The sequence below is a fragment of the Chiloscyllium punctatum genome, chromosome 3, assembly GCF_047496795.1.
Source record: "Chiloscyllium punctatum isolate Juve2018m chromosome 3, sChiPun1.3, whole genome shotgun sequence".
Taxonomy (NCBI): domain Eukaryota; kingdom Metazoa; phylum Chordata; class Chondrichthyes; order Orectolobiformes; family Hemiscylliidae; genus Chiloscyllium; species Chiloscyllium punctatum.
Window position 1 is genome coordinate 89,369,320 of NC_092741.1, and position 27,288 is coordinate 89,396,607.

The 27,288-nt window shown below is 38.6% G+C and overlaps 1 protein-coding gene across 7 annotated transcripts in view; it reads right to left on the minus strand.

The window, feature by feature from the left end:
• Positions 1-27,288, minus strand: part of ptprk (protein tyrosine phosphatase receptor type K) — a 603,086-nt gene that overhangs the window by 173,392 nt on the left and 402,406 nt on the right. For all 7 annotated transcript variants that reach the window (XM_072556025.1, XM_072556024.1, XM_072556023.1 and 4 more), the window contains exons 9-11: positions 13,878-13,987; positions 10,160-10,361; positions 7,782-7,881 (exon numbers count right to left, since the gene is read on the minus strand). In XM_072556025.1, coding sequence (XP_072412126.1) covers positions 7,782-7,881; positions 10,160-10,361; positions 13,878-13,987 — 412 coding nt within the window. The remainder of the gene's footprint in view (positions 1-7,781; positions 7,882-10,159; positions 10,362-13,877; positions 13,988-27,288) is intronic.

A 27,288-nucleotide genomic window follows, 5' to 3' on the forward strand; every position in this document is an offset into this window, starting at 1 on the left:
AATATAATAACTTAACCTATGCACCCCTCAACTCACTGCTATCCATGTGCATGTCCAGCAGTCGCTTAAATGTCCCTAATTACTCTACTTCCACCACCAAAGCTGGCCACGCATTCCAGACATTCACAACTTTGTGTAAAGAACCGACCTCTGATGTCTCCTCTATACCTTTCTCCTAATATCTTTAAACTATGACTCCTCATACCAGTCAATCCTGCCCTGGGGAAAGGTCTCTGGCTATTAACTCTATCTATTCCACTCATTATCTTGTATACCTCGATCAGGTCACCTCCCTTCCTCCTCTGCAGACAGAAAAGTCCGAGCTTATTCAACCTTTCTTCATACGGCAAGCCCTCCAGTCTAGGCAGCATCCTGGTAAATCTTCTTTGCATCCTCCTCAAAGCCTCTGTATCTTTCCTATAGTAGGGCGACCAAAACTGGACACAATATTCTAATTGTGGTCTCACCAGGGACTTGTAGAGCTGTAGCAAAACCTCGCAGTTCTTAAACTCAATTCCCCTGTTAATGAAAGCCAAAACACCATATGCTTTCTTAACAACCCTATCCACTTGGGTGTCAACTGTGAGGGATCTATGTATTTGCACACCCAGATCCCTCTGCTCCTCCAAGAAGTAAACACATGGGTAAGACACAGTGCTGTAGTGAATGTCTGGAGCAGATTTGTCAAGGAGGTGGATTTTAGTTAGATTGGAAATGTGTGTAGGTGGAAATAAAGAAGTTATGGAGTATAAAATTCAGCTTGGTAGTGACTGGGACAACATATTGAAAACCGAGATTGCAATCACCCGATTCAGATTCTCTTTATAATTTCGATTCATATAAATACAGGTGCTCTCACTAAGTGCACAAGATAGCAGGCCATCACTGAATGCAGTTTGAGACAATGAGAAGTTGGGAATTTGGTCAGTGAAATAATTCAGTGCTTTTCTGAGGTGCTTTTACATAGGAAGAGAGAGTCCAGGGAGGGAGTCAAAGATCAGTGATAGAATGTGGGAACTGAAATTTGGAGGTATTTGTAAGGTGAATGTCTGGTGAATTTTATATTTATCTCCTTTCTAGGTGGGGCAGTAGTTTAAACTGGCACTGTGGCAACACAAGTATTGAATTAAATTTATAGCTTAACTGGTGAATTACTTGATGTAACTACAGATAATTGAGTGATATTTCCAACTGCAATTCATTGAATCAAAAGTAAATGATAAAGAAGGCAGTTGTAGCAGATAAGACCTGCAGAATGTTTGTGGCCCACAGCAACCACATGAGCAGTAAGCAGCTGTAGTTTGAGGAACTCTTGCTCACCTTTGAACTGGAGATTGAGCTTTCGTTGCTGCATTGCATCAAGGATGAGTGAGTTATGTGGAGAATTCGTTCGCAAACATATTTACATATCGGTTACTATGAAATTAGTTTGTAGTCAGGGGGATGGCTGTGAATGAGGCAAATATAAGGTTCTAGAAAGTAGCACTGGAGAAGCATTTAGAATTGTGCAGCAGACTTTGAGTTCTTGCAGCTTGTGTGGGCAAGAATAGAGACTGAAGGGAGGATGAATATATCAATCACAGCACCACAGTCCAAGAGGATATTTAAAGTTGTGTAGTTAAAAAGAATGTATTTGTAGTTAGAGACAATATAGTTAGGGAACAAACATCATTCTCTGCAGCAAAGAGTGTGTTTCTAAAAAGATCCTACAACTGCCCCAGGCCAAGTTTAGGGACATCTCCTTTAGAATGGAGAAGAACATGGCATGGAACAGAAAAGATCCAGTTGTCATCGTCCAGATGGGTAACAACATTATAGGAAAGACTAAGAAACAGCTTTTTTTAAAAATGGAACATGAACACCTAGGGGCTGAATTGAAAAGCAGGTGTACTATCCAACAAAGGAAGTTAGGGGTGGTATCAAACAGAAAGAAAAACTGTGAAGGTTAAAGAAACTTAATGGTAAAGTTGCAATAGTCTTACTTGACCATAGAGCGCTCACTCATTAGACAGAAATGACTAGTGGTGCTTTAACCTGAAGGTCACCATGGCTCAGGCAAGGGGAGAGGCTGAAAAGCAGTCGTAACTTCAGCCCATGTGGGAATTGAACTCCCACGCTCTTGGCTTTACTCTGCATCACAAATCAACCATTGAGCCAACTAACCTGACACACAAAGCAGGAAAATGCAGTTTAGTTTGTCTAATGTGTCTTTGAACAATTGTAGGAATCCATTTCTAAATTGATTGCAGCAAGATATTTTGAAAAATCTTAATACAGTCAGGCAGAGATTTTTGAAAGGAAAATAACATTTGACTAATTTACAACTTATTTTGGAATGTAACAAAAACAAAGAAATTAAAGGGGAACTAGCAGATGTAGTGTATTTGAATTTCCAAACTTGATGAGATGTCACTTAAAGGTTACTTCACTACAAAACTGTGTAGGGGAGATATATTAGCATGCTTACAGGATTGGGTTACAAAATGAAACAGTGAGTCAGGAAATGGAATTCTCATTCCGGATGAAAGGCTTCTGACCAAAATGTTGAATTGCCTGCTCCTCAATGCTGCCTGACTTGCTGAGCTTTTCCAGCACCACACTCTCGATGATGATAGATGGCTCATTTTCAGGTCAGCAAACTAATTAGTGAAGTGTCACAGTGATCAGACCTGGACATCTCCACTATTTATGACCCATTTCAAAGAGTTTTATAAAGGAACTGCACTGTATGAAAACAAAATTTGCTAACAAGACAACAGATAGAAAAGTAAGTTACAAGGAGAGTATAACAATATGCAAAGGGATACAGATAGGTTAAGTGTGTGGATGAAATTTGGACAACAGAGTAGAATGCAGGAAAATACGCCCACATTTGTCTGAAGAATAGGAAAGCAGAGTATTAGATACTTGGAGAGATAATTCAGAATTCTGAGGTACAGAGGAATATGGGTGCCCTTGCAGGTGAATCACAAAAAATTAGGATGTGGATACATCAAGTAATGAAGAGGGTGAATAGCTTCTTTACTGGGGCATTGTCCCTTTATTGCAAATGGGTGGGTGCGTACAAGTACTGGGTGGGAGTAAACAGGCAGCTTTGAGGCCATGGATGTGATGAAATTGAGAACATTGAAGAGAATGTAGTTTTGATCATCTTGCATTTGGAGGTACATGCTTACTTTGGGGTTGGTTCAGAGAAGAATCACTAGGTCAATTGCTGTGAATGTCTTTCAAGGAAAGAGTGGGGAGTTTGGACCAATATTCATTGGAGATTAGTCATAGAAAGGGCTTAACAGATAGATGTTAAAAGGATGTTTCCCCTCCTGGAACAATCTAGATTTAAGGGCACAACTTCAAATAAAGATGTTTTCCCAACTTTGATGGAGCAAGAAAGGAAACTTCTTCTCTTTGAGAAAATTTAGTGTTTAGAAATCTCTTTCATTTCAGGAATTGAATCTGAGTCATTGAACATATTCAAATTTCTGTTGCACATACTTGTGGTTGACAAGGGAGTTTGGACTTGGGGGGGGGGGGGGGGGGGGGGCGCGGTAAACAGGTAGACAAGTGTGTTGTGAAGGCTACATCAGACCAGCTATGATTTTGTCAACTGCAGAACAGACACAAGGGGCCAAACTGCCTACTGCTGCTCCTATTTCTTACGTTCTCATGTTCTTATTAATTCAGCACTTGCAGTGGCAGATGAATGGAGCTAGGTTCAGTCTGTTACAATTCCTGTACAGACTGATGATGTTTAAAAAGAGATTTAGTCTTTCAGTTAAGTACTGAAATGGATGACACTGTGAACTTTTTTACTATAATAAATGACTAGCGATTGCACCTTTTTTTCTTTTGGAAGACAACTGGCATTTGAAACGACACAAAGCAACATTCCTGTCCTCTGCTTAGCACAGAATTACAGTCCTTCCAGCAAAGAACTTAGATGGTTCCAGCTTCGAATGAGTTCACAATTCCCCATTTTACAAAGTGGTGAGTTTGGCTATTGCCAAGTTCTCCCCTCAGTTTTCAAAAAGTTTCTAAATCTACTCCAGGCAGTACAGCCCACTCCACTAATTCTTCTTGCCCTGGCCATGCCTGGGTGAACCTCCCAGATTGCTTAGATGGCTGCAGAATGGAGTCTTCCACTGGAAACTGTCTCTCCCCCACATCTGGTTCAGTAGCTTACCGAGCAGCAGCATCATCTCACTGCTAACTACATCAACTGGTGTCTGCCAGTGATACTGCCTGCTTTGAAGGGAAGCCTGTAACCTGAATGCAAAAATGGCTACTTCTGTACTCTTCTCCATGCAATGCAAAGCACATCCAGTTAGAAGTGCAGATTAGGTGTTCTTGACCTCAACTCTCTTCAAAATTAATAATTTAGTGGACAGCTTTCAGCATAACCATTTACTACCTTACTTTCAACAATTTTCTGGAACTTTGGGAGGCTATTGGGAAGGCAGAGGATGCTTCTGCTAGTTCCTACTATGAATACTTTACATCATTGCCCCAGTAACACAACCTGGACCTCCTGTTGATCTTGACCATTCCAGATTTGTGATGAAGCAGACTTTGAGTCATATGATAACTCTCATGCTTCCCTTATGTGAAAGGGACTGTTGCAAAATATAACAATCCTAAAACCTCATTAAATGTAACAAGTCCTCCTAATGCCAAGCTAAGGAAAATTTGCAACAACTCATGGCAATGTCAGACAACAATCAGAACAGTTCATAGTGCCAAATTCCAGACGGATGTCAAAGAAGGTTGATGTAGGCACAAAGAATGTTCTTGTTGAATGTGAGCCAGGGTGGGCAGCGGGAAAGTTCAACTGACTCCAGTATTATACTGCCCACACCATAAAATGGTTGGCATTGGCATTCCTTTTGTTTCTCAGTGTGTTTAAAATGGCTGCAAGGGAGGGTGCTATTTTTGGAGATCATTGGAGAAGGGATAACAATGGGAAAGCTGAGAATAATAAAAAGACATTGTTTTCAGACGTAAAAGGAACAAAGGAAATTTAGCCAGTTGGATATAATAATGGGGCTAATATAAGATTCTACACCAACAGTGAACATGTGAGCAAGAAACAGAGAATGACCAGAAAAATGTTATTTTGGTGCAATGTGTTTTGTTTTAACAAAACAGTGAAATCATTTGTTGAAAATGGATTTCAACCACTAGGTTCAGTCTGTGACAGCCCCTACAGGGACTGAGATGTTTTAAAAGAAATTCAGGTTTCTGCTAATTGCTGAATGGGGAAAATAATGTGTATAATCTGTGGAAAATAATGTGTATATGGTAATTATTTTGCATTTTTCTGAGTGAGAAATGGTTAATCATTTTGAAAATGAATGCACAAAATTAAATCATGGGCTGGAAATGTTTCTGGTGGCAAATGGACAGATGGTTCACCACTCTGACTGGCTAACGAGAAGTCCACCTCACAGACATAAAGCACGACAAGTGGGTTCAATGTGCTCCTTGTGGGGCTTTTATCCCTGACTGAGAGGAGGTCTTATTCCCCAGGAGTTGCCAGACAATCGGACTGAGCTCACGCAGGAAGACCAATAGATTCCAGATGCAAGGGCTTCGGGTGGGGTTTGGTACCTTTGGGAGGAACTGGGTTTCATAATATGGATGGGTAGGAAGTGTGTGTGCTCGATTAGTAAACAATGCTCTTCAATGATAGCACTCTCCCCTGCCATGCTGTCATTTTAAATGCACTAAAAACAAAAGGCTGCCTATGCCAACCTTCTTATGGTGTGGGCAGTGTAATACTGGAGTCAACCAAAGTTACAGTCAAGCTTATTTGATCTTGAATTATTTATTTCAATTTTGAGTTATGATTTCATTTTTGGATCCAGTCTACATTCTATTATGGTAGAGAGTTGGTAGAAATAGGCTGGATACCTTCCCTAAATTACACACCCCTCCCAAACCACACCAGGTGGGTGCAAGTAATGTCCCACCTTATATATAACACAATTACAGTCAAATATTTATGACATTAGTCTGGGTCTTCTGCATACATTTAATCTTTAATCTCCTTTCAAGTATATACCAACGGCAATTTTTTTGTACTTCTACTGTTAATACCTTTTCCCATGCAGGTTGAACATGAAAATTCTGTTCAAAAATTCTTCTGTAAGATTCACTGGCACATCGTGCAGGATAATTACTGCTTATTTACAGTTGTCATCTAACTGGAGACAGAATGCACTGAGACACATATACATCTTATGACCTTGACATTGCATCTATCTTTGCTTGGAGCTATCCAGATCTAAAATATAAGTGACATAGCGTAACATGGGCACAGATGGACTGAAATCTGTCCAGTCCACTAAAATAGACCATCTCACTGCTATATGGTTCTAAATGATGAACCATCGCAAATTACTGAAGCAGATGGTCTACTGCCTGTTCCAGCAAGGAAACACAGTTAAATCATTCTTCTAGTCCCTTTTTCATGAGCCTCTGACCATGTTTTCAAAGCAAAACAATTTCAAAATATTCAGTCAAATAAACTGAAGGAACAAGTGACTAAAAACACCGAACCCATTCAAAGCCAATGACAGGTAATATAAAATTCCCCTCAAATGACATGATAGAGGGTGCAACTGTCCATAAAACATACAAGTCCACTCCTCCTATCAATTTAGTAGAAGATGATTCACCTGCATAATTCTGTAGTGAAGGCTTAAGTTTATAAACAACTTGACTGCCACTTTCCCCTAAATGTGACTTCCATGAGTTATAAATGAGCCTCTGGAAGGTTTACTAATCAATCCTGGAAAAACACTAACATTACCCCTGGAGAATATGGTGCGGTGGGGGAGAACTGTCCTATCACTATGAATAAGGGTTTAGCTTATTGACAGTCAAAATCACAAAAGTATGGTTTCTGACTGCAAGATGAATTTTGCATTACAGATAATAAAGCTTTTTTTAAAAAGAAAATTGCAGTTGAATCAACATTGGTAACATCACATTTAATAAGGAGGCAGTTAAAAATCAAGAACTGTATCTACAAAGTGGAGTATTCAGACCATATTAATAGCTGCACGAAAGAAACTGAAGTCAACAAATTATTTCTTATCAGTTCTTTGGTCTGATGAAAAGCTGTTACCACTAAAAATTAACATTACATAGAATATAAGAGTAAACATCATGACAGCGCAGGAGAAACTTAATACATACTACATGACATTTTAGTAGTATACTTACATGAGGTGAGGTCACATGGGTTTAATTCATCAAAATTCTTTCCTCACTAATATTCTGGTCTCTCTAGCACCTCTATAATTTGTATAAAGCAAATTGCATGATTGTTGATTCAAGTTTTTGAAGACCTAAGTTAGATTTTAATTAACTTTAAGAAACACCTGCAAATTTATTACTTCAATATGGTCAGAAGAATAAAAATAACAGTATTCTGGAAGAAAAGTCACTTAAGTACAGCAGACATGTTTGAGAGATATGGGCCAAACACAGGCGGGTGGGAAGAGTTTAGCTTGGGATTATGGTCGGCATGGACAGATTGGACCAAAGGCTCTATTATTGTGCTGTATGACTCTCCATGAAACAGTAAAGGCCTCACAATTTATAAGATCCCTGAAGATAATAGTCTCTAACTACAGGCTAATTTTGGGCACTATGTTAAACAGAGTAAACAAACCTCCTGACAACTATGTCAACTGAAAATATCACTTGGAAATGAAGAACATTAACAGACAGCAGCCTGGGAATCTTAAGAAGAAACAGTTTGCTGCTAATAAATTTACCTGATTGGAGCACCTTTAGCCTGTGCAGGTCTCAGCATGACAGTTATTGTGGTTGCTGTTTCATTAAGAATTGCATCTTCATAGTCAGGTAAAATAGGAGCTGTTAAGATTTAATCAAAAGAAATTAAAAGAGTAGGACAAATAAAACAAATCTAACCCTATTGCAAATTTCAACGGTTCTATTCAAAGTCCTTGTAGATGAAAAAAAATGAAATCTAGTTTTTAATATTGCAAGCATACATTTTCTCTAGGGAATGGAGGCAAAAAAAATCATCCTTACATTCTATCATTAAACAGCTGTGTAGGAACATAAAAGCTGCTTGAGAAAATATCTGCAGTGCTCTTCCCAGTGGGAAAATGTGCCTTTATTCGGTACATAACCCAAACACGATTGACAGCAGGAACTTGTCACATTCTGCAATTGTGACATGCCATTGGTATATCATTTTACTTTACAACAGATTAAAGTAAAATATTAAGTTGGTATTTAATCGATTTTGTAGAGATAGGGTAAAAATTGTTTCATCTCAAATTATTGTAAGAAAATGTGCACAAGTCATTTAAATGTTCACATAATGATGCATTTTCAAAGAATCCAATGTAAACTGCCACCCATAAATTTTCCTACTTTTCAAAGTATTCTTTGTCTTACCATTTAGAGGTAATCAAATTTAATGAATAAAAGATACTAATTGTTTTGACATGTCAGAATGTAGCTCATAAAATGAGTCACAGAAAAGTAACATTTCTGTTCTACCCTGTTTCAAATTATATAAAAGAAGAAATGGAAGCAGATGAATAGGAAATAATTTTACAACTGTTAAATGTTTCTTGTGCCCCAGGCATCTTTTAAAGATAAGCACACAGTAATTGTGTCTTTGAAGGGCTGTAACCCACCTTGAATTAATTGAAATTATCAATGTTTTATTCAAAAGGATTGCTTTTATAGTTTGAAATTTGTAATTTGGCAGTTGACAGTGCATTCAAGAGCTTTGGTTTCTTTTGATCAACACATCAGCTTCACAAAGGGCATTTTGCAATTTCCTTTTACAAATGTAGCATGCCTCAACCTCATACTTAAACAGATGAGTTAATTTGGTCTTCACTAATGTTTCCGAATTTTTTTGAAAATGACAAACTTTGTTTGTGACATTATTTTTAATTCTAAGCTTGCAGTTTTAATCTTGCATGTTCGGAATGTGAAGTAACTCGATAAAACAATGCATCAACTGCAATCTAATGCTTAAGATAAATCTAGATGTGATACATTTTAATCGTAAAAGCAAAACAATAGATATAGTAAAATGCCCCATTTTAAGGAATGAATTGAATAATCTTTGAAATGCATTAAAAATGCAAAGCTTTTCACGATTGTTGTGTTTTGGAGCTGCCTTTTTACTTTAGGGTAAGATGGAAGAATGAAGAAGGTCACATGACCTGTGCTGAATCCTGCTCAACATTAAGACTGGGTTGTCTGATTGTTAAACTTGGATCTTGCAATGAAGATAGTACAAAATAATCCACTTCATTTCAAAATAGAATGGAGTTTTATGGGATCAGTGTGGAAGACAGTTAATCAGTATTTATGACTGGATACAAGGCTCAAGTGATTCATATTACAAAGAGGACAGGGAGAGAGAGTAACGACAATACCAACAATGTTTTTGCTGGGTGGGGTTCATATCAGACGAAGCTGAACAAGTTTTAAGGATTTAGAGGAGGGTGCAAAAATTGGCTTGAGGGAGAAAGTCATTTCGGGAAGTGAAAATTATCTGGCTGGAGAACAAAATGGAACATTCAATCTAACGCTGACCATATATTTAAACTTGTTCCTGATGGATGAAATTCTGGTTTAAGGGACAGATTAAAGTATAACAGTGGTGGAGTTTAGTGGTCATCTCAAAGGTTAAGTAGGAACTTTGTTGGTAGTTCAAATAATATGTTGCCACTTGAAATAGCATTTAGCCAACGTTGCTTTTAGCTTGTTACAGTAAAAACCTTAAAATGTGATATGATCTTTCTAGTAAATAACAAAATTCAAGTACATTTTTAAAAGTTATTGATCTCTACAGGTATCATTTTATCACAGAATGTAATGATAGAAAGTATCAAATTACAAAAGTATTATTGATTTAAAGTAAGTTCTTCAGCAGTTAATATAACTAATTTTATTCTGGATATGACATTTTCTTAGATTGAAAACATTCTCAAGAAGATAAAGTAGCCTAAATATGTAATGTAAATATTGTGCGCATGCTTAGCTTGGACTTTATTTCAAGACACTACAATTAATCCTATGCAAAATGTTCTACTCAAATCGACTTATAGCAAGCACTGTTACTTTTGTTTCAGTTTTCATTAATAAATGGTGTCCTTACCAGATATATTTGTGGTGATATTGACAATAGTAGCTGGACCAAATCCCTTCACTGTACTAGCTTTAATTAAGAACTGGTAGGTAGTTCCAGGATTCAAATGTGAAAAAACATGGTGTGTACTGTTCCACATTTTTGGCACTGTCCGAACAGGTCCAGCCACTTGAACAGCTGGGTCAAAAGACTTGATGCTGCTGTAACTGATCTGCCAAACATGAAGAAACCAAAAAATAAAACCAGGTAGTTTTCCTCCCTGCTAACTCTAAAATAAGAAATTGCAATAATGTTCTTACCAATCTTTAACATTTCTAAATTGATCTAATTTGTGAAAAGGTGAAGTTACTTGTTGAAGCAGTAAAAGGGATTCATGCTGTTAACATGGTTGGCATTGTGAACTGTGTTCTCAAAGTCCATATACACAAAGTGAGGTACGATAGAGTTGTTAGCAAATTAAAATTTGTAAAGGTTAAAAAGGACAGCAGCAACAGGGACAAGAACCTTATTTAGACACAAAGAAAGCAGTATTGCAGTGATTTTCAGAATTCCTAAAGTTGGTAATAGGACTTCTGCTCCTTTTGAGACAAAATAACCACAAAAACAGGGGTACAAAGGGCATAATTTTGACATTTTCATCAGAGACAAACTGAGGAAAGTAGGCAACCATGAGCAGAATAATACCAGATGTTAGGAGGCCTTAGAATTTAATACAGAAAAAGTAAGTGCCAATTGTTGTATTTTGGAAGAACAAATCTGGAATAGAAATATAATGGTACAACCTTGTTATAAAAATCTTCAGTTATATGGTTTTAAGTGGAAGCATTCAGAAATGTTGTAAATGAATTGTCTGAACTAATTCTCCCTCACATTTTTAAGTATACATTTTCTTCTAAGTCTTGCCCTCACCCTTTCATTGGAGGAAGCAGTATAGAGACCAAGTTTGAGAAAAATGAAATAAAGAAAATACAGACCCTCTAATTGTGAACAGATTAAAAATCCTATGGGGTTAAACTTTGATCTTCACTGCTGAGGTGAGAGATCATTCACATGTTTGTGATTCCATTGAAAAGGTTGGAATAAAACTGACAAAGGCGGTGCAACAAGTGGGTAACCCACTCTGTCTATCACTGAAGACAAAAATTATCCCAAAGAGGGCTAGGCCAGGTGGGAGATGAACAGCACTGTGTGATTAATGCAAAGTTTTGGGGCTGATCATTGGCTGCCTTGCCCTGGCACACATTGAGAATGCAAGCCGTTTTCCTCCTTTGCATCAAGCTACCAGGATACCTCGCTATATATCAAATTTATTAGGATACAGATTCCATTCAGTTTCTCTATATAAAACAAGCAGCTAAACAATGCTGCATTGGGGATCAAGAGTACCAATATTTCACAAAAACGTTAATTTTGAAATATTCTGGGTGTGGTTAATCAGGCAAATTGAGAAGACGCATTGAACTGTAACAAAAACTCCTAGACAGAGAAAATGTGTGATATGTTAACAGAGAACTTTTATAATGGCACAGAAAGTGGAATCATTCTCAAAACCTAAAGAGACAAAATAAAAATGATAGCACAAATAAAGTGAACATTGTGTTTATGGCATGATAAAATTTCCTGTATCTAAGTAATGGGTGACTGATTAAACAAGAACTTGGGATTGGTGCAATTTAAACGGGACTATACAGTCAATCTTTCACAGTTGCTAGACCAAATTCCTAGGCAAGTACTGTAACAGCATCTGCAGCACAAACTGGTCTTTAGTGTTAGTTCATCACATCTTCTCAAGGCAATTAGGAAGAGGCAATAAATGTTGGCCTAGCCAGTGACATCCCATCAAGGAAAGATTTTTTTTTCAAATTGAATGTTTTCCTGCTTTCATCTAATATTTCATCATTTATATAAATGTTTTGGATGTGAACATAGTAGGGATAATTAGTAAGTTTGCAGAAGACATCAAAATTGGAGATGCATTGGTCAGTGAAGGAGGTTACCTCAGACTACAATGGGATCTTGATCGGATGGGTCAATGAGTCAAGGATTGGCAGATGGAGTTTAATTGACAGAAATGTGAGGTGCTGCATTTTGGAAAGACAAATCAGGGCAGGACCAAATACACTTAATGGTAAGGTCATGGGGAGTGTTGCTGAACAAAGAGACCTTGGACTGCAGGTTCATAGCTCCTTGAAAGTGGAGTTGCAGGTGGATAGGATAGTGAAGGCGGCGTTTGGTATGCTTTCCTTTATTGGTCAGAGTATTGAGTACAGGAGTTGGGAGGTCATGCTGCAGCTGCACAGGACATTGGCTAAGCCACTTTTGTAATATTGTGTGCAATTCTGGTCTCCCTCCTTTAGGAAGGATGTTGTGAAATTTGAAAGGGTTCAGAAAAGATTTACAAGAGTGTTGCCAGGGTTGGAGGGTTTGAGCTACAGGGATAGGTTGAATAGGCTGAGATTGTATTCCCTGGAACATCGGAGGCTGAGGGGTGACCTTATAGAGTATGTAAAATCGTGAGGAGTATGGAAAGGATAAATAGACGAGGTCTTTTCCATAGAGTGGGGGAGTCCCGAACTAGAGGGCATAAGCTTTAGGGAGCGAGGGGAAGGATATAAAAGGGACCTAAGAGGCAACTTTTTCACGCAGTGGGTGGTGCGTGTATGGAATGAGTTGCCAGAGGAAGTGGTGGAGGCTGGTACAATTACAACATTTAAAAGGCATCTGGACGGGTATATGAATAGGAAGGGTTAGGAGGGATATGGACCAAGTGCTGACAAATGGGACTAGTTTGTATTGAGATATCTGGTCATCATGGATGAGTGGACTGAAAAGGTCTTGTCCATGCTGTACATCTCCACTACTATTTAAACAATTTATTTTGAGCTCTCCTGGCACAGTCATAGCCAAACTAATGTTTATTCTGAAATGGTTATTGTTACAAAAAAAAATCAAGCTTTTAAAAAACGTGCACAACCAGTAAATCCAGGATAATTAATCAAAACAATTCAGATTCATTATTTGCTGAAAACTAAAATGATCAATTCATATCCAAATGGTCACAGCTGTAATATCTAAGGACAATTTCAGGTACTGTGGACACACTGGAGATAAACCATTTACAATAGGTTCACGTTATGCCATATTGTAACATCTGATCGCCTCACATCTGAACTTAAATTCCAGATACAATGGGTGCAGAACATGGAGAGCCAGGAATGTAAGACAATGGAATTAGGTCTCCCACACACTGCTGATCCAGTCTTTTTTCTTTGAGACATAAATGTCACAGTTTTTGATATTTTTCCAAAGCAGCTTACACTTGGACTTCAACACAGTGGTACTAAAGTAGTCAGGTGGCAAGGCAAGAAGGGCCTCAGTTGGTAAGTGAAACCCTCCATTACAGTTTCTCTCAATGATCTTATTGCCTTGAGGCTTTAGGCTGCTGTCGCACTATCATAAGCCAGAAGGTCCTAAGGCTAGCAGTAAGTCATGGAGCTGCAGCTCTCTAACTACACTTGTATTCCAAAACAAGTATGGTACCACAAACCACCCTTCTGTAGATTCCAGCTGCTCTGATGGACAACTACTCTGAAGCATATGGACAGAATATGTAAGGAATTTGTCTGCAAAGTTTGGAAGCTGAGATTTGGTCAGTTTTGGATATGCACATTACAAAATGTAAATGGGAGCAAAGGGTGCAAAAGTCTTGAGTAATCAAATCTATTACCTCATATTGTGTGATGACACCATTTGCTTCCACAGGCTCTTTCCACTGCAGAAAGATTTTGTCCTCAAACGGTGTTCCTTTTAATGAATCACTCGGTATAGGGCCAGGTACTAGAATTCAAGAAACATAAATATCATTTTCTAATCTACCTTTATGTAATGAACAAACATAAAATACCAATGAAACAGAAAACATTTTGCATGGTGTTCCTTTCTCTAGAACATGTCATTCCATTTTTAAAAATCTCCATTGAAATTGAAATATTCTGTTATGTTCAAAATTAAATTATATACTTGCTAACGTTTATTTAATTACACAACATGTGGCAGTTGCCTGTGAGGCAAATAGATTAACATTTCTTTTGGACATGTTAAAATACTAATGGCAATCCAAAATCTCCAAATAACTATAAAAAGTCGTGGTCCTTCTGTCATTTTACTATGGTCTGACTGTATGCACACAAAGCTGGACAGAGACTGGTGAGTCAGTGATGAATGGCTCACTTTCTGGCCCTTCAAAGTTTCACGATTAGATATAAGACACAAGGAATAGCTAAGTTGCAAAAGTCACAAGTCATCAGTGCAACATCCAGCCACACAAAACTCAAAACATTCAACACCGCCCAAGAGTATCGTCTGCATCAACATCATTCTAGTTACTGAGCAACAACCTGGATTTATTTTGCCTTTCACAAAGTGAATCATTCCTAAGGTATTCAATGGGAGATTTATAAATTGAAATCTGACACTGAGCTGCATAAGGAGATAATATGCTAATGACTAAGTGCTTAGTCAAAGAGATAGGTTTAACAAATGACTTTAATGGGAGAAAACAAGGCATACAGGCAGAGAGGAAAAGGAATGAAATTCCAGAGCATGGGGCCTAGGCAATTGAAACCATGACCACCAACACTTGCAGGAATGGTGATGGCCTTGTGGAATTATCACTAGACCATTAATCCTGAGACATAGGCAATGTTCTGGGGATCCAGGTTCAAATCTCTCCATGGCAGATGGTGGCTTTTGAATTCAACTTTAAAAAGTCTTGAATTAGAGTCCAATGGCATCATGAAACTGTTCCAATTATCAATTGTTGGAAATACCCATCCTTTAGAGAAGGAAACCTACCATTCTCACCTGGTCTGTCCTACATGTGACTCCAGACCCACAGCAATGTATCTGATGCTCAACAGCCCCTTGCATATTTAGTGATGGGTAATAAATGCCGACCTAGTCAGTGATAAAAATAAATCGAACTAGGAGTGAAGAGAAGGGCAGAATTAGAGAAGCACAAATATCTTGAGGTTCTGGCATTAGAGGAATTTGCAGAGAGTGAGAGAGAGAGAGAGCAAGGCCAAACAGAGATTTGAAAACATGGTTGAGAATTTTAAAATCAAGATAGGTCCTGAATCAGGGATATGCAAACGTATGAATTAGGAACAGAAGCAGGTCATACATTCCCTTAAATCTAAATCTACTTCACCATTTAATAACATTATGACTGACCTGATGGTAACCACAAATCCACACTCCCTGTACCTCTGATAACCTTTCATCATCAGTGATGCAGAGTGATACCAACTACATGGAACTCAATTCCTACGCCAGCTGAGGTTATCATAAAGGTTCCACCTTATCTCAACCTCATCCCTTGCTTGAGGCACATTGACCTTCAGGTTAAACTCACCACCATTGTTGCAAAAAGAGCCAGACAGCCCTCTTCGGACTAACGGCCCCTTTACCTTTAACACCTCTCTGTAATTCCCTTCCAAATTTATTGCTCTATATTATCCCCAGTAGTTGGCAGTCCATATACTACATCAAGCAAAGTGATTGTATCCTCCTTGTTCCTTGGCTCTATCCAAATTGTTTCTGTTTTTGAACACTCTGGGACATGCACTGTTCTTCAGTAGCTCAATGATGCCCTGAACCAAAACTACCACCTCTCCTCCTAGGTTTTCCTTTCCTTTTTTGTCTGAATATCTTGTAAAAGGAATTTTAACACCCATAACTGCCTTTTCTCTGTAAAGGCTATAGCATCACAATTCCACAAAGCTGCGCCTCTAACTCTCCAATCATATTGGCTATACCTGATGTATTTGCATACATGCAGCAGAAACTCTGTTTAGACTGCATTACTTTCTCACTTACTCTGACTCTGACCATTAACTCAACATTTACTATTCTAGTACTTTCTGTCTCTGGCAGTATTTTGTGTATCCTTGTGTTACTTTCAAACATTCTCACCTGGTTCTTACACCCCTGTTTTAGCTTTAAACTCCCTGCAATAACATTTACAAAACCTCCAGCAAGATGCTCAGTTCTGGAGTAGTCAAACTGTCTGACCAGTACAGGAGCCATTTTCCCCACAGGCAGCCGAGTATTCCAAGAATCTAAAGCCCTTCCTCCTAACTCATCTTTCCAGCCATACATTTATTTTTCTTCCCTTACTAGTTCTGGACTTATTTGCACAGGGCAGTGGGAACAATCTGGAGATTATTACATTAGAGATATCTAAATTCTGATTGTAAGACCATATCCAATAAAAAAAACCCTGTAATTTTAAGTAATTTTCCCTACTGGAATTCACTTAACATCTTTTTTTAAAAAAAATTACTATAAACTGGGAATTAGACTATTACAAAGCAGAAATTCTTGCTCTTACTAACAAATCAACTCCCTCGCCTACGCCTGCACACTCTTACTTTGCCTGTTCTAGTTCTGAAATTAGCATTCTTCAAAATTACTGGAGTTGAAATACAATCCTGAACAGCAGCTGCTCAACCACCAAATGACCTGCCAATATTTCATCAGAGCTGGTGCATGAATTGTTTCCTATTCCTGGAACTATGCTGATAAACTGATTGTATAAAATATGATGTTAATAGATTATTTTTACTTTACTGTGCCCAAGTGCCATCCTTCTTTGGCAAATGATATCTCTTCATCTAATTTCTCTTCTTCAGGCTTAACCAGAACAGACATTTCCTCCCCACATTCTAATTAATCTGTACCAAGCACAAGTTGCTATTTAGATTAGCAATGGGTCCATGAGATCCAATGCTGATCCTTGTACTAACTATGCAAATAATACAATGTATTCAGAGGTAAGAGAAACAAACAAATCTTGGACGTGAACAGACTAGATGCAATGGAGCTCCATTTTGAGGTACACAAGGTGAGTGGAGTTAACTGCGTCTTTCGTAAGCTTTAGTGCCTTTTCATTTATTAATCATAGCAGAGGCAAAAACATAATGTCTCAATCGTGTCAATCGAAGTTTTGCAGTTCCCTTCTTCCACGAATGAGTGACTGCTGCTATTTATGGCTAAAATAACATCAACTCATTATTTCATTAGTCAGGTGTTTATTTTATTCCAATAATAACTCTACTATTTTTTTCCAAAATATTTTCCATCGGAACTATGAAGGCAAAGGGCACTTCAGTATATCTTAGAATGTCATGGGAACCACCACACCAAATTGCTCCCACAGAATCCTCCTCTCTGAGGGAACAAGATTTGGCTCCAAACTATCATTTAAAGTAAAATATTAAAAGAAAGCAACAAATGATTTAAGGTTAATGCTATAAATAATAGCTGAAGGTTTCCAAGCTCATCAAACCATAGTCATTAACTGCATTGAGAGAAAAAAAATCTACATTAAAATGGTTTCATCCATATTTATACATAATCCTACTGAATTACATTAATCAGATGATGGGCAATTTCCCCTAGGCATTTCTAGATCCATGCACACTGGGAGAAAATTGTGAACATTTGCTTAATATACATCAAGTTAAATGACATATTTTTGGTGATCTCCAAACTCTAAAGCAAATTAACCTTCTCCTGCTGTCCTTGCTGGACCTTGACTTTGTCTTTGTTTAACTTTTAGAAAAGAAAATCTCTTTCAAGTGCTATGTTCCCAGTTTAAACTCACCTGGGCCTGCTCAAATTATGTTATGTCTTAATAAAATGATCACAGGAATCACTAATGTCAATCAGAAAAGGAAGTCTGCCATCCTTAGCTGGTGGCCTATATGCAACTCCAGCAATGTAGTTGACTCTTAGCTGTTCCGTGAGAAGACATAGGAAGCTATCTGATAGTAAAATCTGCTAAACAGTCTCAGAAGAAAGAAACCAGACAGGTTACCTGGAATTGATTTAGATATTAGAAATGACAATGGAAAGCTCAGCCCTGTTGATGTGACAAAGTCCTCCTTATTAACATCTGGGGGCTAGTCAGAAAATTATGAAAAGTGCCTCAGAAATTCATTAAGCAACTGCCTGATGCAGTCATACTCATGAATCAAACCTTACAAGCCATGTCCCAGACAACACCATCACCATCACCATCCCTAGATATGTCCTGTCCCACTGGCAAGCCAGACCTAGCAGAGGTGCTGGCACAGTTAGGATGGAATTACTCAAAAAGTCTTCAACATTGACAACAGGTCAAACGCGGGCAAGGAAACATACTGCTGGTTAGCACATTATCCCCACCCTATGTTGAACACCACATGGAAGAAGAGAGTACAAATGTACTCTCAATGGGGACTTAAATGCTTATCATCAAGACTGACTCAACTGACCAAGCTAGTCAAGTCCGAAAATGTCACAGTTGCTAGACTAGGTCTGTGGCAGATGGTGAGGCAATCAAAAAGAGAATACATACTTGATTTTATTTTGAAAAGTCTGGACACTGTAGATCCACCCATCTGTGACAATATTAGTAGAAGTGACCACCACATTGTCATTGTGGGACTGAAGTCTCATTTTCACATGGAGAATACCTTATTGGTGACAGTCAGGTATAACATGGTGACATTGTGCTACACAGTGTGAATGAGACTTTAAAGAAAGCAAGTGCTGGGAAAACCACTAGTCTGACAAGTCCCCAGGACCAGATGGTATGCATCTTCAGATCTTCAAGTGTCTGTAAAGTCAGCAACAACATCAATTATAGACTTCCATGATTCTTTAAATTCTGCAAGATTCCCTGATGACTGGGGAAATAGGGAGATGGGAAACTAGAGTTAGTGTACCAACTGTCACAAAGAAAACTTTTAAGCAACATCACTTAGAAACCCATGAATGTGACCATGAAAGGAAAATTCTGCTGAACTAATCTTTCAGATCTTTTGTGAGGAATAAAGAAGCAAGATGAACAAAGAGGACCATAAAAATGTGGTAGAAATGAGACACAGCAGTAGACTATTCAGCTCTTAGAAAATGCTCCACCATTTAATATGATCATGATCAATCCCTTATTCCAACATTTGCTTTCTTTCTACTTGCCTTGATGTCTTTAATATTCTATCAATCTTTTCCTTGAATATATTCAGTAACCTGGCCTCCACAGCCTCCTGCAGCAAAGCATTTCATTTATTCACTATCCTTTGAGTGAAAAACATTTCTCATCTAATTGGTGTTCTTGGTTTCAAAAAGGCACTTGATAGGATGTCAATGATCATGACGCAAGAGCTCAATTATTTTAACTCTGATAAATAAGTGGTTAGTTAATACAAAGCCAGGAGTTGGGATGAGTCAGTCTTTTTGGGCTAGCAAGCTTGAACTAATGGAGTCCCATTGAGATCAGTGGAGTGGACTGAATCATTTCCAATCAATATTAACAACCTGGATATAGGGGTTGAAAGTATGATAGTTACATTTCTCGATAATACAAAGATAGCTGACAGAGTAAGTTGTAAGAATGGAGTAGAGTGTCTGAAAAGTGATACAGATAGGTTCAGTGAGTGGGCAAAAATTTGGAAGATAGGAGTTCAATGTGGTCCACATGGCAAGCATAATAAAAAAAAAACACACTATTTAAGAGGAGAGAGATTGCAGAATTTGGTTGTATAGAGGGATCTGAGTGCCCTTCAGCAAGAATCCCAAAATGTTTACTTGCTAGAATGGCAAATGACCAGGAAGGCGAACATAATAAGCTCAATATGACTTCTCTTCGAAAGGTCAACTCTCCACAGATGCTGCCAGCAGAGGGGACATAGCAGGGTTGGGGTTGGGGGTGGTTTCTGATTGCAGGAGAAACCAGAACTAAGGGACAATTTAAGGGCAAGAGATTTCACTTTTCAGACAGCAATGAGGAGAAATACTTCAGAGGATTGACAGTTTGGAATTCTCTTGCCCAGAAAACAGGGAAGGGTGATTCATTTAATTTTTTCAAGGCTGAATTTTATTTTTAATGGAGATGGGAAGCAATTGTTATGGGCGCAGTCAGATAAGTGTAATTGAGACCACAACAAAATCAACAATGATATTGATGCATGACAGACTCAAAGGACAACTTGGTCCTCCTTCTAAATCGTATGCTGCTGTTGGAAAGTAGAATCCGTTCCACAGGCCACAGAAGAGACAAAAATCATATCAGGCAAAAGAAAATTACAGTAGAGGCAATTCACAGGGGCATCTCACGTCTTTGCAACACTGCAAAAGCCTTCCCCAGGGTCATGGCTAACAAGATTCCATTTTCTTGCAGACTAACTGAATCTCAAAGCAATGTGTGCTTTGTGTGCAGGTTCAGAGAATGGACATGAGCTTCCCATTTACCAGCTAAAAGAGAAGCACAGGAAAGGGAAAATACACCTATGCTTACTTCATTGTTTTCACTAAACAATCATCACTGTCAGAAGAGTCAAGACTCGACAATCGACTATTATGTTAATTGTTATTCACCATATTTGATGCCTGTGGGACCTGGCTATGCAAACATGGCTGCCACATTTGCTCAAGTAGTAATGGTTATCATTGAAAACGAATTATCTGGGTGTCTTGAGGATATATCAGGCTTTACAGAAATGTAAACTCATTAAAAGTACTGCTCTCATTGTTTCTATTCCTCGCAGTAGGACACAAACCAAATTGACAGTATATTGAAGAGAGTTAAACAAAGCAATCACCAAAAAAGTTGTTCTCAGATTTTCATTTTTGACCTAGTTACATAAATACATTTAAAGGCTACTTAAAAGGTGCAAAGGCATTTACAGACATAGTTGATGCAACTGATTTATTTTTCACTTTTGTGCAGGAGTGTATGTATGTACATATGAACAGGAGTCTAACAGACTTGGTCAAATGTAATGAAAGACTACAAGGTAAAGCTTAAACAGATTAAAAACTAAAACTCTGTATAGTTTTGTAACAAATGTGGTCTTGCAATAACTCCGATAATTTTATTGAACCTTAAGATGCAAGTAGAAATAGCTTTAGTAATTTTATTTTATTGTCAACAGATGGCAGGCAGGAAAAATGTGAGAAAGGTGAAGGATCGTTAACTGTAATCTAATCACTTCAAGTTTATTGAGTGATAATCTATAGTTACCAAAAATGTGTAATTATTCTGCAGTACATATTAAATTATAATTATAGGCTCATTATATCTTGACTGTTTCCACTTTCCTCGTGCACGTGGACATTGACACTGTTTTCTAGTTAGAAATAAATTGATCTGTACGATCTTGAATAATTCCTTTCATCCACAACCAAGTCCTGCTACTCCTGTCACAGGGTGAGAGGTGTCAATATATTCAATCACCTTTATCATGCACACAGCTCTATCAGTTAATTGCATCATCCACCAAATGAATGAGCTGACTTTTGATAACAGTTTTTGCTGCATTTAAGAATGAACACTACAATTGAGGGCTAGAACTCTGGCAGAAGAGTAGAGGCACGAGCACATGATTAAGCAGCATGTTGAGATGTGCTTTAATGAAATGGACCAGAAGATGCAGCCTCTCAAAAAAATGTAGGACTGAAAGCAACATTGCATAAAAGAAGGTTAATAGAGATCTAAAAAAAATGATCTGTTCTTCAGGTCGAAACATGCAAAGTGCAATCTTCACGGCAAATCAGTGGAAAATATGAGGTAGCTATTTCATCTGATAATGAAAAAATTCCAGATATTAACCTATCCATGCAGTGTCTGAGCAGCAAAGAAAATTTGTTCTCGTTTACTTCCTTGCTCTGGGCTGAGTTCAAGCTCCGAGACTGGGCAACAATGGAATGTACAGTTCCTGAGTCCCTTGTGGCATAGGGAGAGAGCATAGGGACGGAGGGAGTGAGAGTGAGAGAGAAAAGAATATGGACAGACTTACAGCTCCCAGCTGGAGTCCTCTCACTCTGTCAGAAGTGTGTTGGGGATTCTGGAGATTGACAACTGAGGGTGAACCTGTCAATGATTCCCAACTGTTATTTTCATACATGCTCACTCATGAAAAGCAGGTAGAGCTTTAAAAAAAACTGCAGATGGCAGAATCCAAAGTAGACAAGCAGAAGGCTGGAAGAACACAGCAAGCCAGGCGGCATCAGGGGTGGAGAAGTCAACATTTCAAGTATAATTCTTCACTCCTGAAGAAGGGTTATACCCAAAACGTTGACTTAAAGTCACAGAGATGTACAGCATAGAAACAGACACTTGGGTCCCATCTATGCCGACCAGATATCCTAACCTACTCTAGGCCCATTTGCCAGTACTTGGCCCATATCCGTCTAAACTTTTCCTATTCATACACCCATCCAGATGCCTTTTAAATGTTGCAATTGTACCAGCCTCCACCAATTCCTCTGGCAGCTCATTCCATACACGCACCATCCACTGCATGAAAAGGTTGCTCCTTAGGTCCCTTTCATATCTTTCCCCTTTTACCCTAAATCCACAGGGCGGCACAGTGGCACAGTGGTTAGCACTGTTGCCTCACAGCGCCAGAGACCCGGGTTCAATTCCCATCTCAGGCAACTGTCTGTGTGGAGTTTGCAGTCCAAAAATGTGCAGGTTAGGTGAATTGGCCATGCTAAATTGCCCATAGTGTTAGGGGCAGGGGTTAATGTAGGGTCGGTGCGGACTTGTTGGGCCGAAGGGCCTGTTTCCACACTAAGTAATCTAATCTATGTCCTCTAGTTCTAGATTCCGCCACCACAGGGAAAAAGACCTTGTCTATTTATCTTATCCATGCCTCTCACGAATTTATAAACCTCTCAGCGTCCGACACTCGAGGGAAAACAGCCCCAGCCTATCCAGCCTCCCTCTGTAGCCTCAAACCCTGCAACGATAGCAACATCTTTGTAAATCTTTTCTAAATCCTTTCAAGTCTCACACCATCCTTCCGATAGGAGGGAGATCAGAATTGCACACAATATTCCGTAAGTGGCCTAACCAATGACCTGTACAGCTGCAACATGACCTCCCAACTCCAATACTCAATGCTCTGACAAATAAAGGAAAGCATACCAAACGCCTTCTTCATTATCGTATCTACCTTTGACTCCACTTTCAAGGAATTCTGAACAGCACTGCAAAGTCTCTTTATTCAGCAACACACCCCAGGACTTTATCATCTACTTTACAGGTAAGGCCCTGATTTGCCTTTCCAAAATGCAATACCTTACATTCATCTAAATTAAATTCCATCTGCCACTCCTCAGCTGACCTCCTGAGGCTACAGACCTCCTGATGCTACATGACTGGTTGTTTTCTTCCAGCCTCCTGCTTGTCTACCATGGAAGGCAGCCAGCAATATGAGCTGAACAAAAGACATAACCAGTTCTGAAGAATTGGATCCAAAATGCTAACTGCGATTTGCTCCACAGATGCTGCCAGACCTGCTGAGTTTCCAACAATTTGTTATTTGACATAAGTCATGTTACTAGCTGATTTCCGCTCCTGCTGCAACTCATCTTGGCTTGGGAGGGTAAGACGAGCTCATCTCCCAGTTTCTCTGCAGTAATTTTGAGAACTCATATCAATGACCTGATGTGGAAATGCTATATTCATACAAATTAGGAGGAGGATGATGTCATTTAGCCTTTCGAGCCTGTTCCATCACTCAAAAGGATCATGGCTAATCTGACTTTGGCCTCAACAACTTTCCCATCTCCCCAAAAATCTCTGACTCTTTTGTTAATTAAGAGTCTTCCAAATTTAGACTTAAAATATTTAATGTCCTTGCTGAGCTGACGGAAACATTCCAGAAGGCAGAAGAATCATGAAATGATGGAAAAATGCCAAATTTTCTTTATATCAGAAAACCTAAGCACACTGGAGTTTCTGAACTCCCAACATTTTGTAATAGTACAGAAAATAATTGGTGCTATATGAAAGGAAACTGTTAACAATTCTATAACAAAGAATGTATAGCTGGGTAATGGCAGGCATTTAAGCAAACATACTGTTCTGTTGAAAGAGTTTTGAGCTAACAATCAACTTCATTCCTCTCAGATTCTGAGCATTTCCAGCTTTTATTCTATTTGCAGCTTTGCTGTTTTTGGCACCAATTTGCTCACAGCTTCAGCTGCAGTTTGAAAGAATTGTAAGCAGTTGCTGCTCATGAAGAGTTTTTTTGAAGACACTGGCCAAACTAAAATTTAATGACCAACATTGCTTTAAGGTTGGCTGGAAAAATTCATGGCATTCTAACAATGTAATGCCAATATGCTAAGAGCATTAGCTCCTTCAGAACAATATTGTATATTATGTCTAAACATAACTGTCTGGATGCCTTTGTATCCACCCAGTCTACCGAAATAGATACAGAACTGGTTCACAGAAAGGAAACAAAGAGTAGGAGTAAAATAGTCATTATGTGAGTAGCAACCCATTGACAAGTGGGGTACTTCAGAGATCACTGCTTGGTCCCCAGCTATTCACAAGATATATTAATGATTTACATGAAGGAATGAAATGCAATAACTCCAAGTTTTCAGGTGGCACAAAGCAGGGCGGGAGAATAAACCGTGAGGAGCTTGCAGAGGTGCTTCAGTGTGATTTGGATAAGTTGACTGAGTGTGCAAACACGTGGCCAATGAAGTATAATGTGGATAAATATGAGAAACAAAAAACAGGAAAGCAGATTATTATCTGAATGGTAATAGACTGGGAAAGGGGAAGTTGCAATGAGACTTGGTGACCTTGTTCTCCAGTTACTGAAAATAAGCAATGTAGGTGCAGGAGGCAGTAAAAGAGATTTGTTGGATTTTGTAACGAGAGGATTTGAGTAGGGATTTCTTGCTACTAATGTACAGGGCTTTAGTGAGACCAAACCTGGTAAAATGTCAGCAATTCTGGTCTGATTATTTGAGGAAGGATGTTCCAGCTATGAAGGAGTGCAGTCCATTGAAGTTAGAGAAGAAGAATTTCTTTACCCAGAGCATGGTAAGCCTGAGAAAGTCTCTGCCACAGAAAGCAGTTGAGGCTAAAATATTGAATGCTTTCCAGGAGGAGTTAGATCTCGTTATTAGGGATCAAAGGGTATGGGAAGACAGCAGGAACAAGCTCCTGAGTTGGATGATCAATCGCGATCATATCGAATGGTAAAGCAGGCCTCAAGAGGCTGAATAGCCTACTCCTGCTCCTAATTTCAGTCTCCCAAGGATTTCCTGTAACAACGACGGCTAAAAAAAAACACAGAAGTAGTTATATCTTTTATTTCTCTACCCATTGTTTAATGATAAATCATTCTTCCCTTCTGAACATCCAAAATGATACTGTTTAACCAGTACATCCTTATCCTCAGCAATCATAAATTTCTAAGCATAGATTTTACGTGTCAACTGTTGTGCTCTTCAGCAACAGGAATGAGAAATGTTTTAATGCAAGTATCATTTCTGCACAAGTTCACATCCCCCAAATAAGACGCTGTTACCTACGCAATTCAACATTTGACCAACTAGAAATTGAGCAGAAATTAAATACTGCATGCAACATAACAGCAGCTGAAATGAAAAATATATCAGCAGCAAAAAGCCCTTCAGTTTTTAACCCATCTTCCACTCCTGAATGTATATCCACAATAGTTATAGCTGTGGAAGCACCACAAATGAATCTAAATTCCATCCCACCCTCAGCCATGGAAAGGTATAAAACAAAGCAAATATTGTGCATTTATTTTATTTGCTCATTATAGGATTAAAATGCTTTGAGATGTCTAGCTTCTGCAAGACTTCCTTTATTAAGGGTATTCATCATTTGCAGCATACATTGTTCCTCTGTTGTTTCATGAATACACAGACTATATAAAAAGCTAATCACATTTCTTTCTTAAAAATGTCAATTTTGCCAATTGGGAATATATAACCATATTGGTCAGATATCTTTCAGCATTAGTTATATCACACTTTGTTTTTAAAAAATGAATTACTTTAAATCATAAAATTGACTTTGACTGCAGTTATTAATTAAAAATGCAGTGAGTGCATACAAGACTACCCAAGTCAAATGAAATTTGTTCCTCAGTGAATAATTTTCTTTACTGCATCAAGTCAGGGAGACCTGAAATTGTCATATGTGGAAACTTCAGATGCTGTACTCAATAAAGACAAATTTTTAATTCTCTTGTGGGCTTTGGACTGGCCAGCATTTAATGCCCAAACCTAGTTGCCCTTGAGAAGTTGGTAGTGAAGGCCTTCTTGAACCATTATAGACCATATACTGTTGGTAGACCCACATTGCCATAACGGAGGGAACTCCAGGATGTTCACACAGTGACAGTGAAGGAATGGCGATATATTTCCAAGTCAGGATGTAGATTGGTTGGAGGGGAACTTGCAGGTGGTGGTGTTTCCATGTATCTGCTGCCCTTGTCCTTCTAGATGGAAGTGGTCATGGGTTTGAAAGGTGCTGTCTGAAGGTCTTTGGTGAGTTTCTGCATTGCATCTTGTAAATAGTACATACTGCTGCTACTGAGTGTCAGTGGTGGATGGAATGAATGCTTGTGAATGTGGCGCTAATAAAGTAGGCTGCTTTGTCCCAGACGATGTCAAGCTTCCTGAATATTATTAGTGTTGCACTCATTCAGACAAGTATTCAATGACATTCCTGACTTGAGCCTTGTAGATGGTGGAACAGCACTTAACAACACTTAACAGCACTTAACAACACTTCTGTGACAAACCAACTTTTCCAGTAATTGCACTGAAATGAAGACCAAAAGTAGACAAAGCATTTAAGGATTGCAGGATAATTGTACTAGGCTGAGAGAGCACAACTTAATTCCTACTTGAATTTATACATTCCATCCCCTGCTCAAAATCTCTGGCAAGTTGGAAATCAAAAAGAAGAGCTGATGGAGTTTCAAAAATTTCTTGGCAATACAGATGAAAGACTCATAACATACAAATCAGAGACATGAAAATATATGGGAAATGTGAACCTCTGAGCTTTGTGCAATGATTCCCTCTTGATGTGCATTTTTCATGTTCCCCCGGTTAGAGGGAGTATTAATTCTAATCATCTAGTTTGAAAGTATTTCATTCACTCATGGAAGGTGGGTGTCATTGACTGATCAATCCCTAGTTGTCCTTGAGAAGATGGTGGTGAGCTCCTGTAGTCCACGTGATATAGTCAGACTACAGTGCCAAAGGGAAGGGAATTCCAGGATTTTAACCTATCAACATGG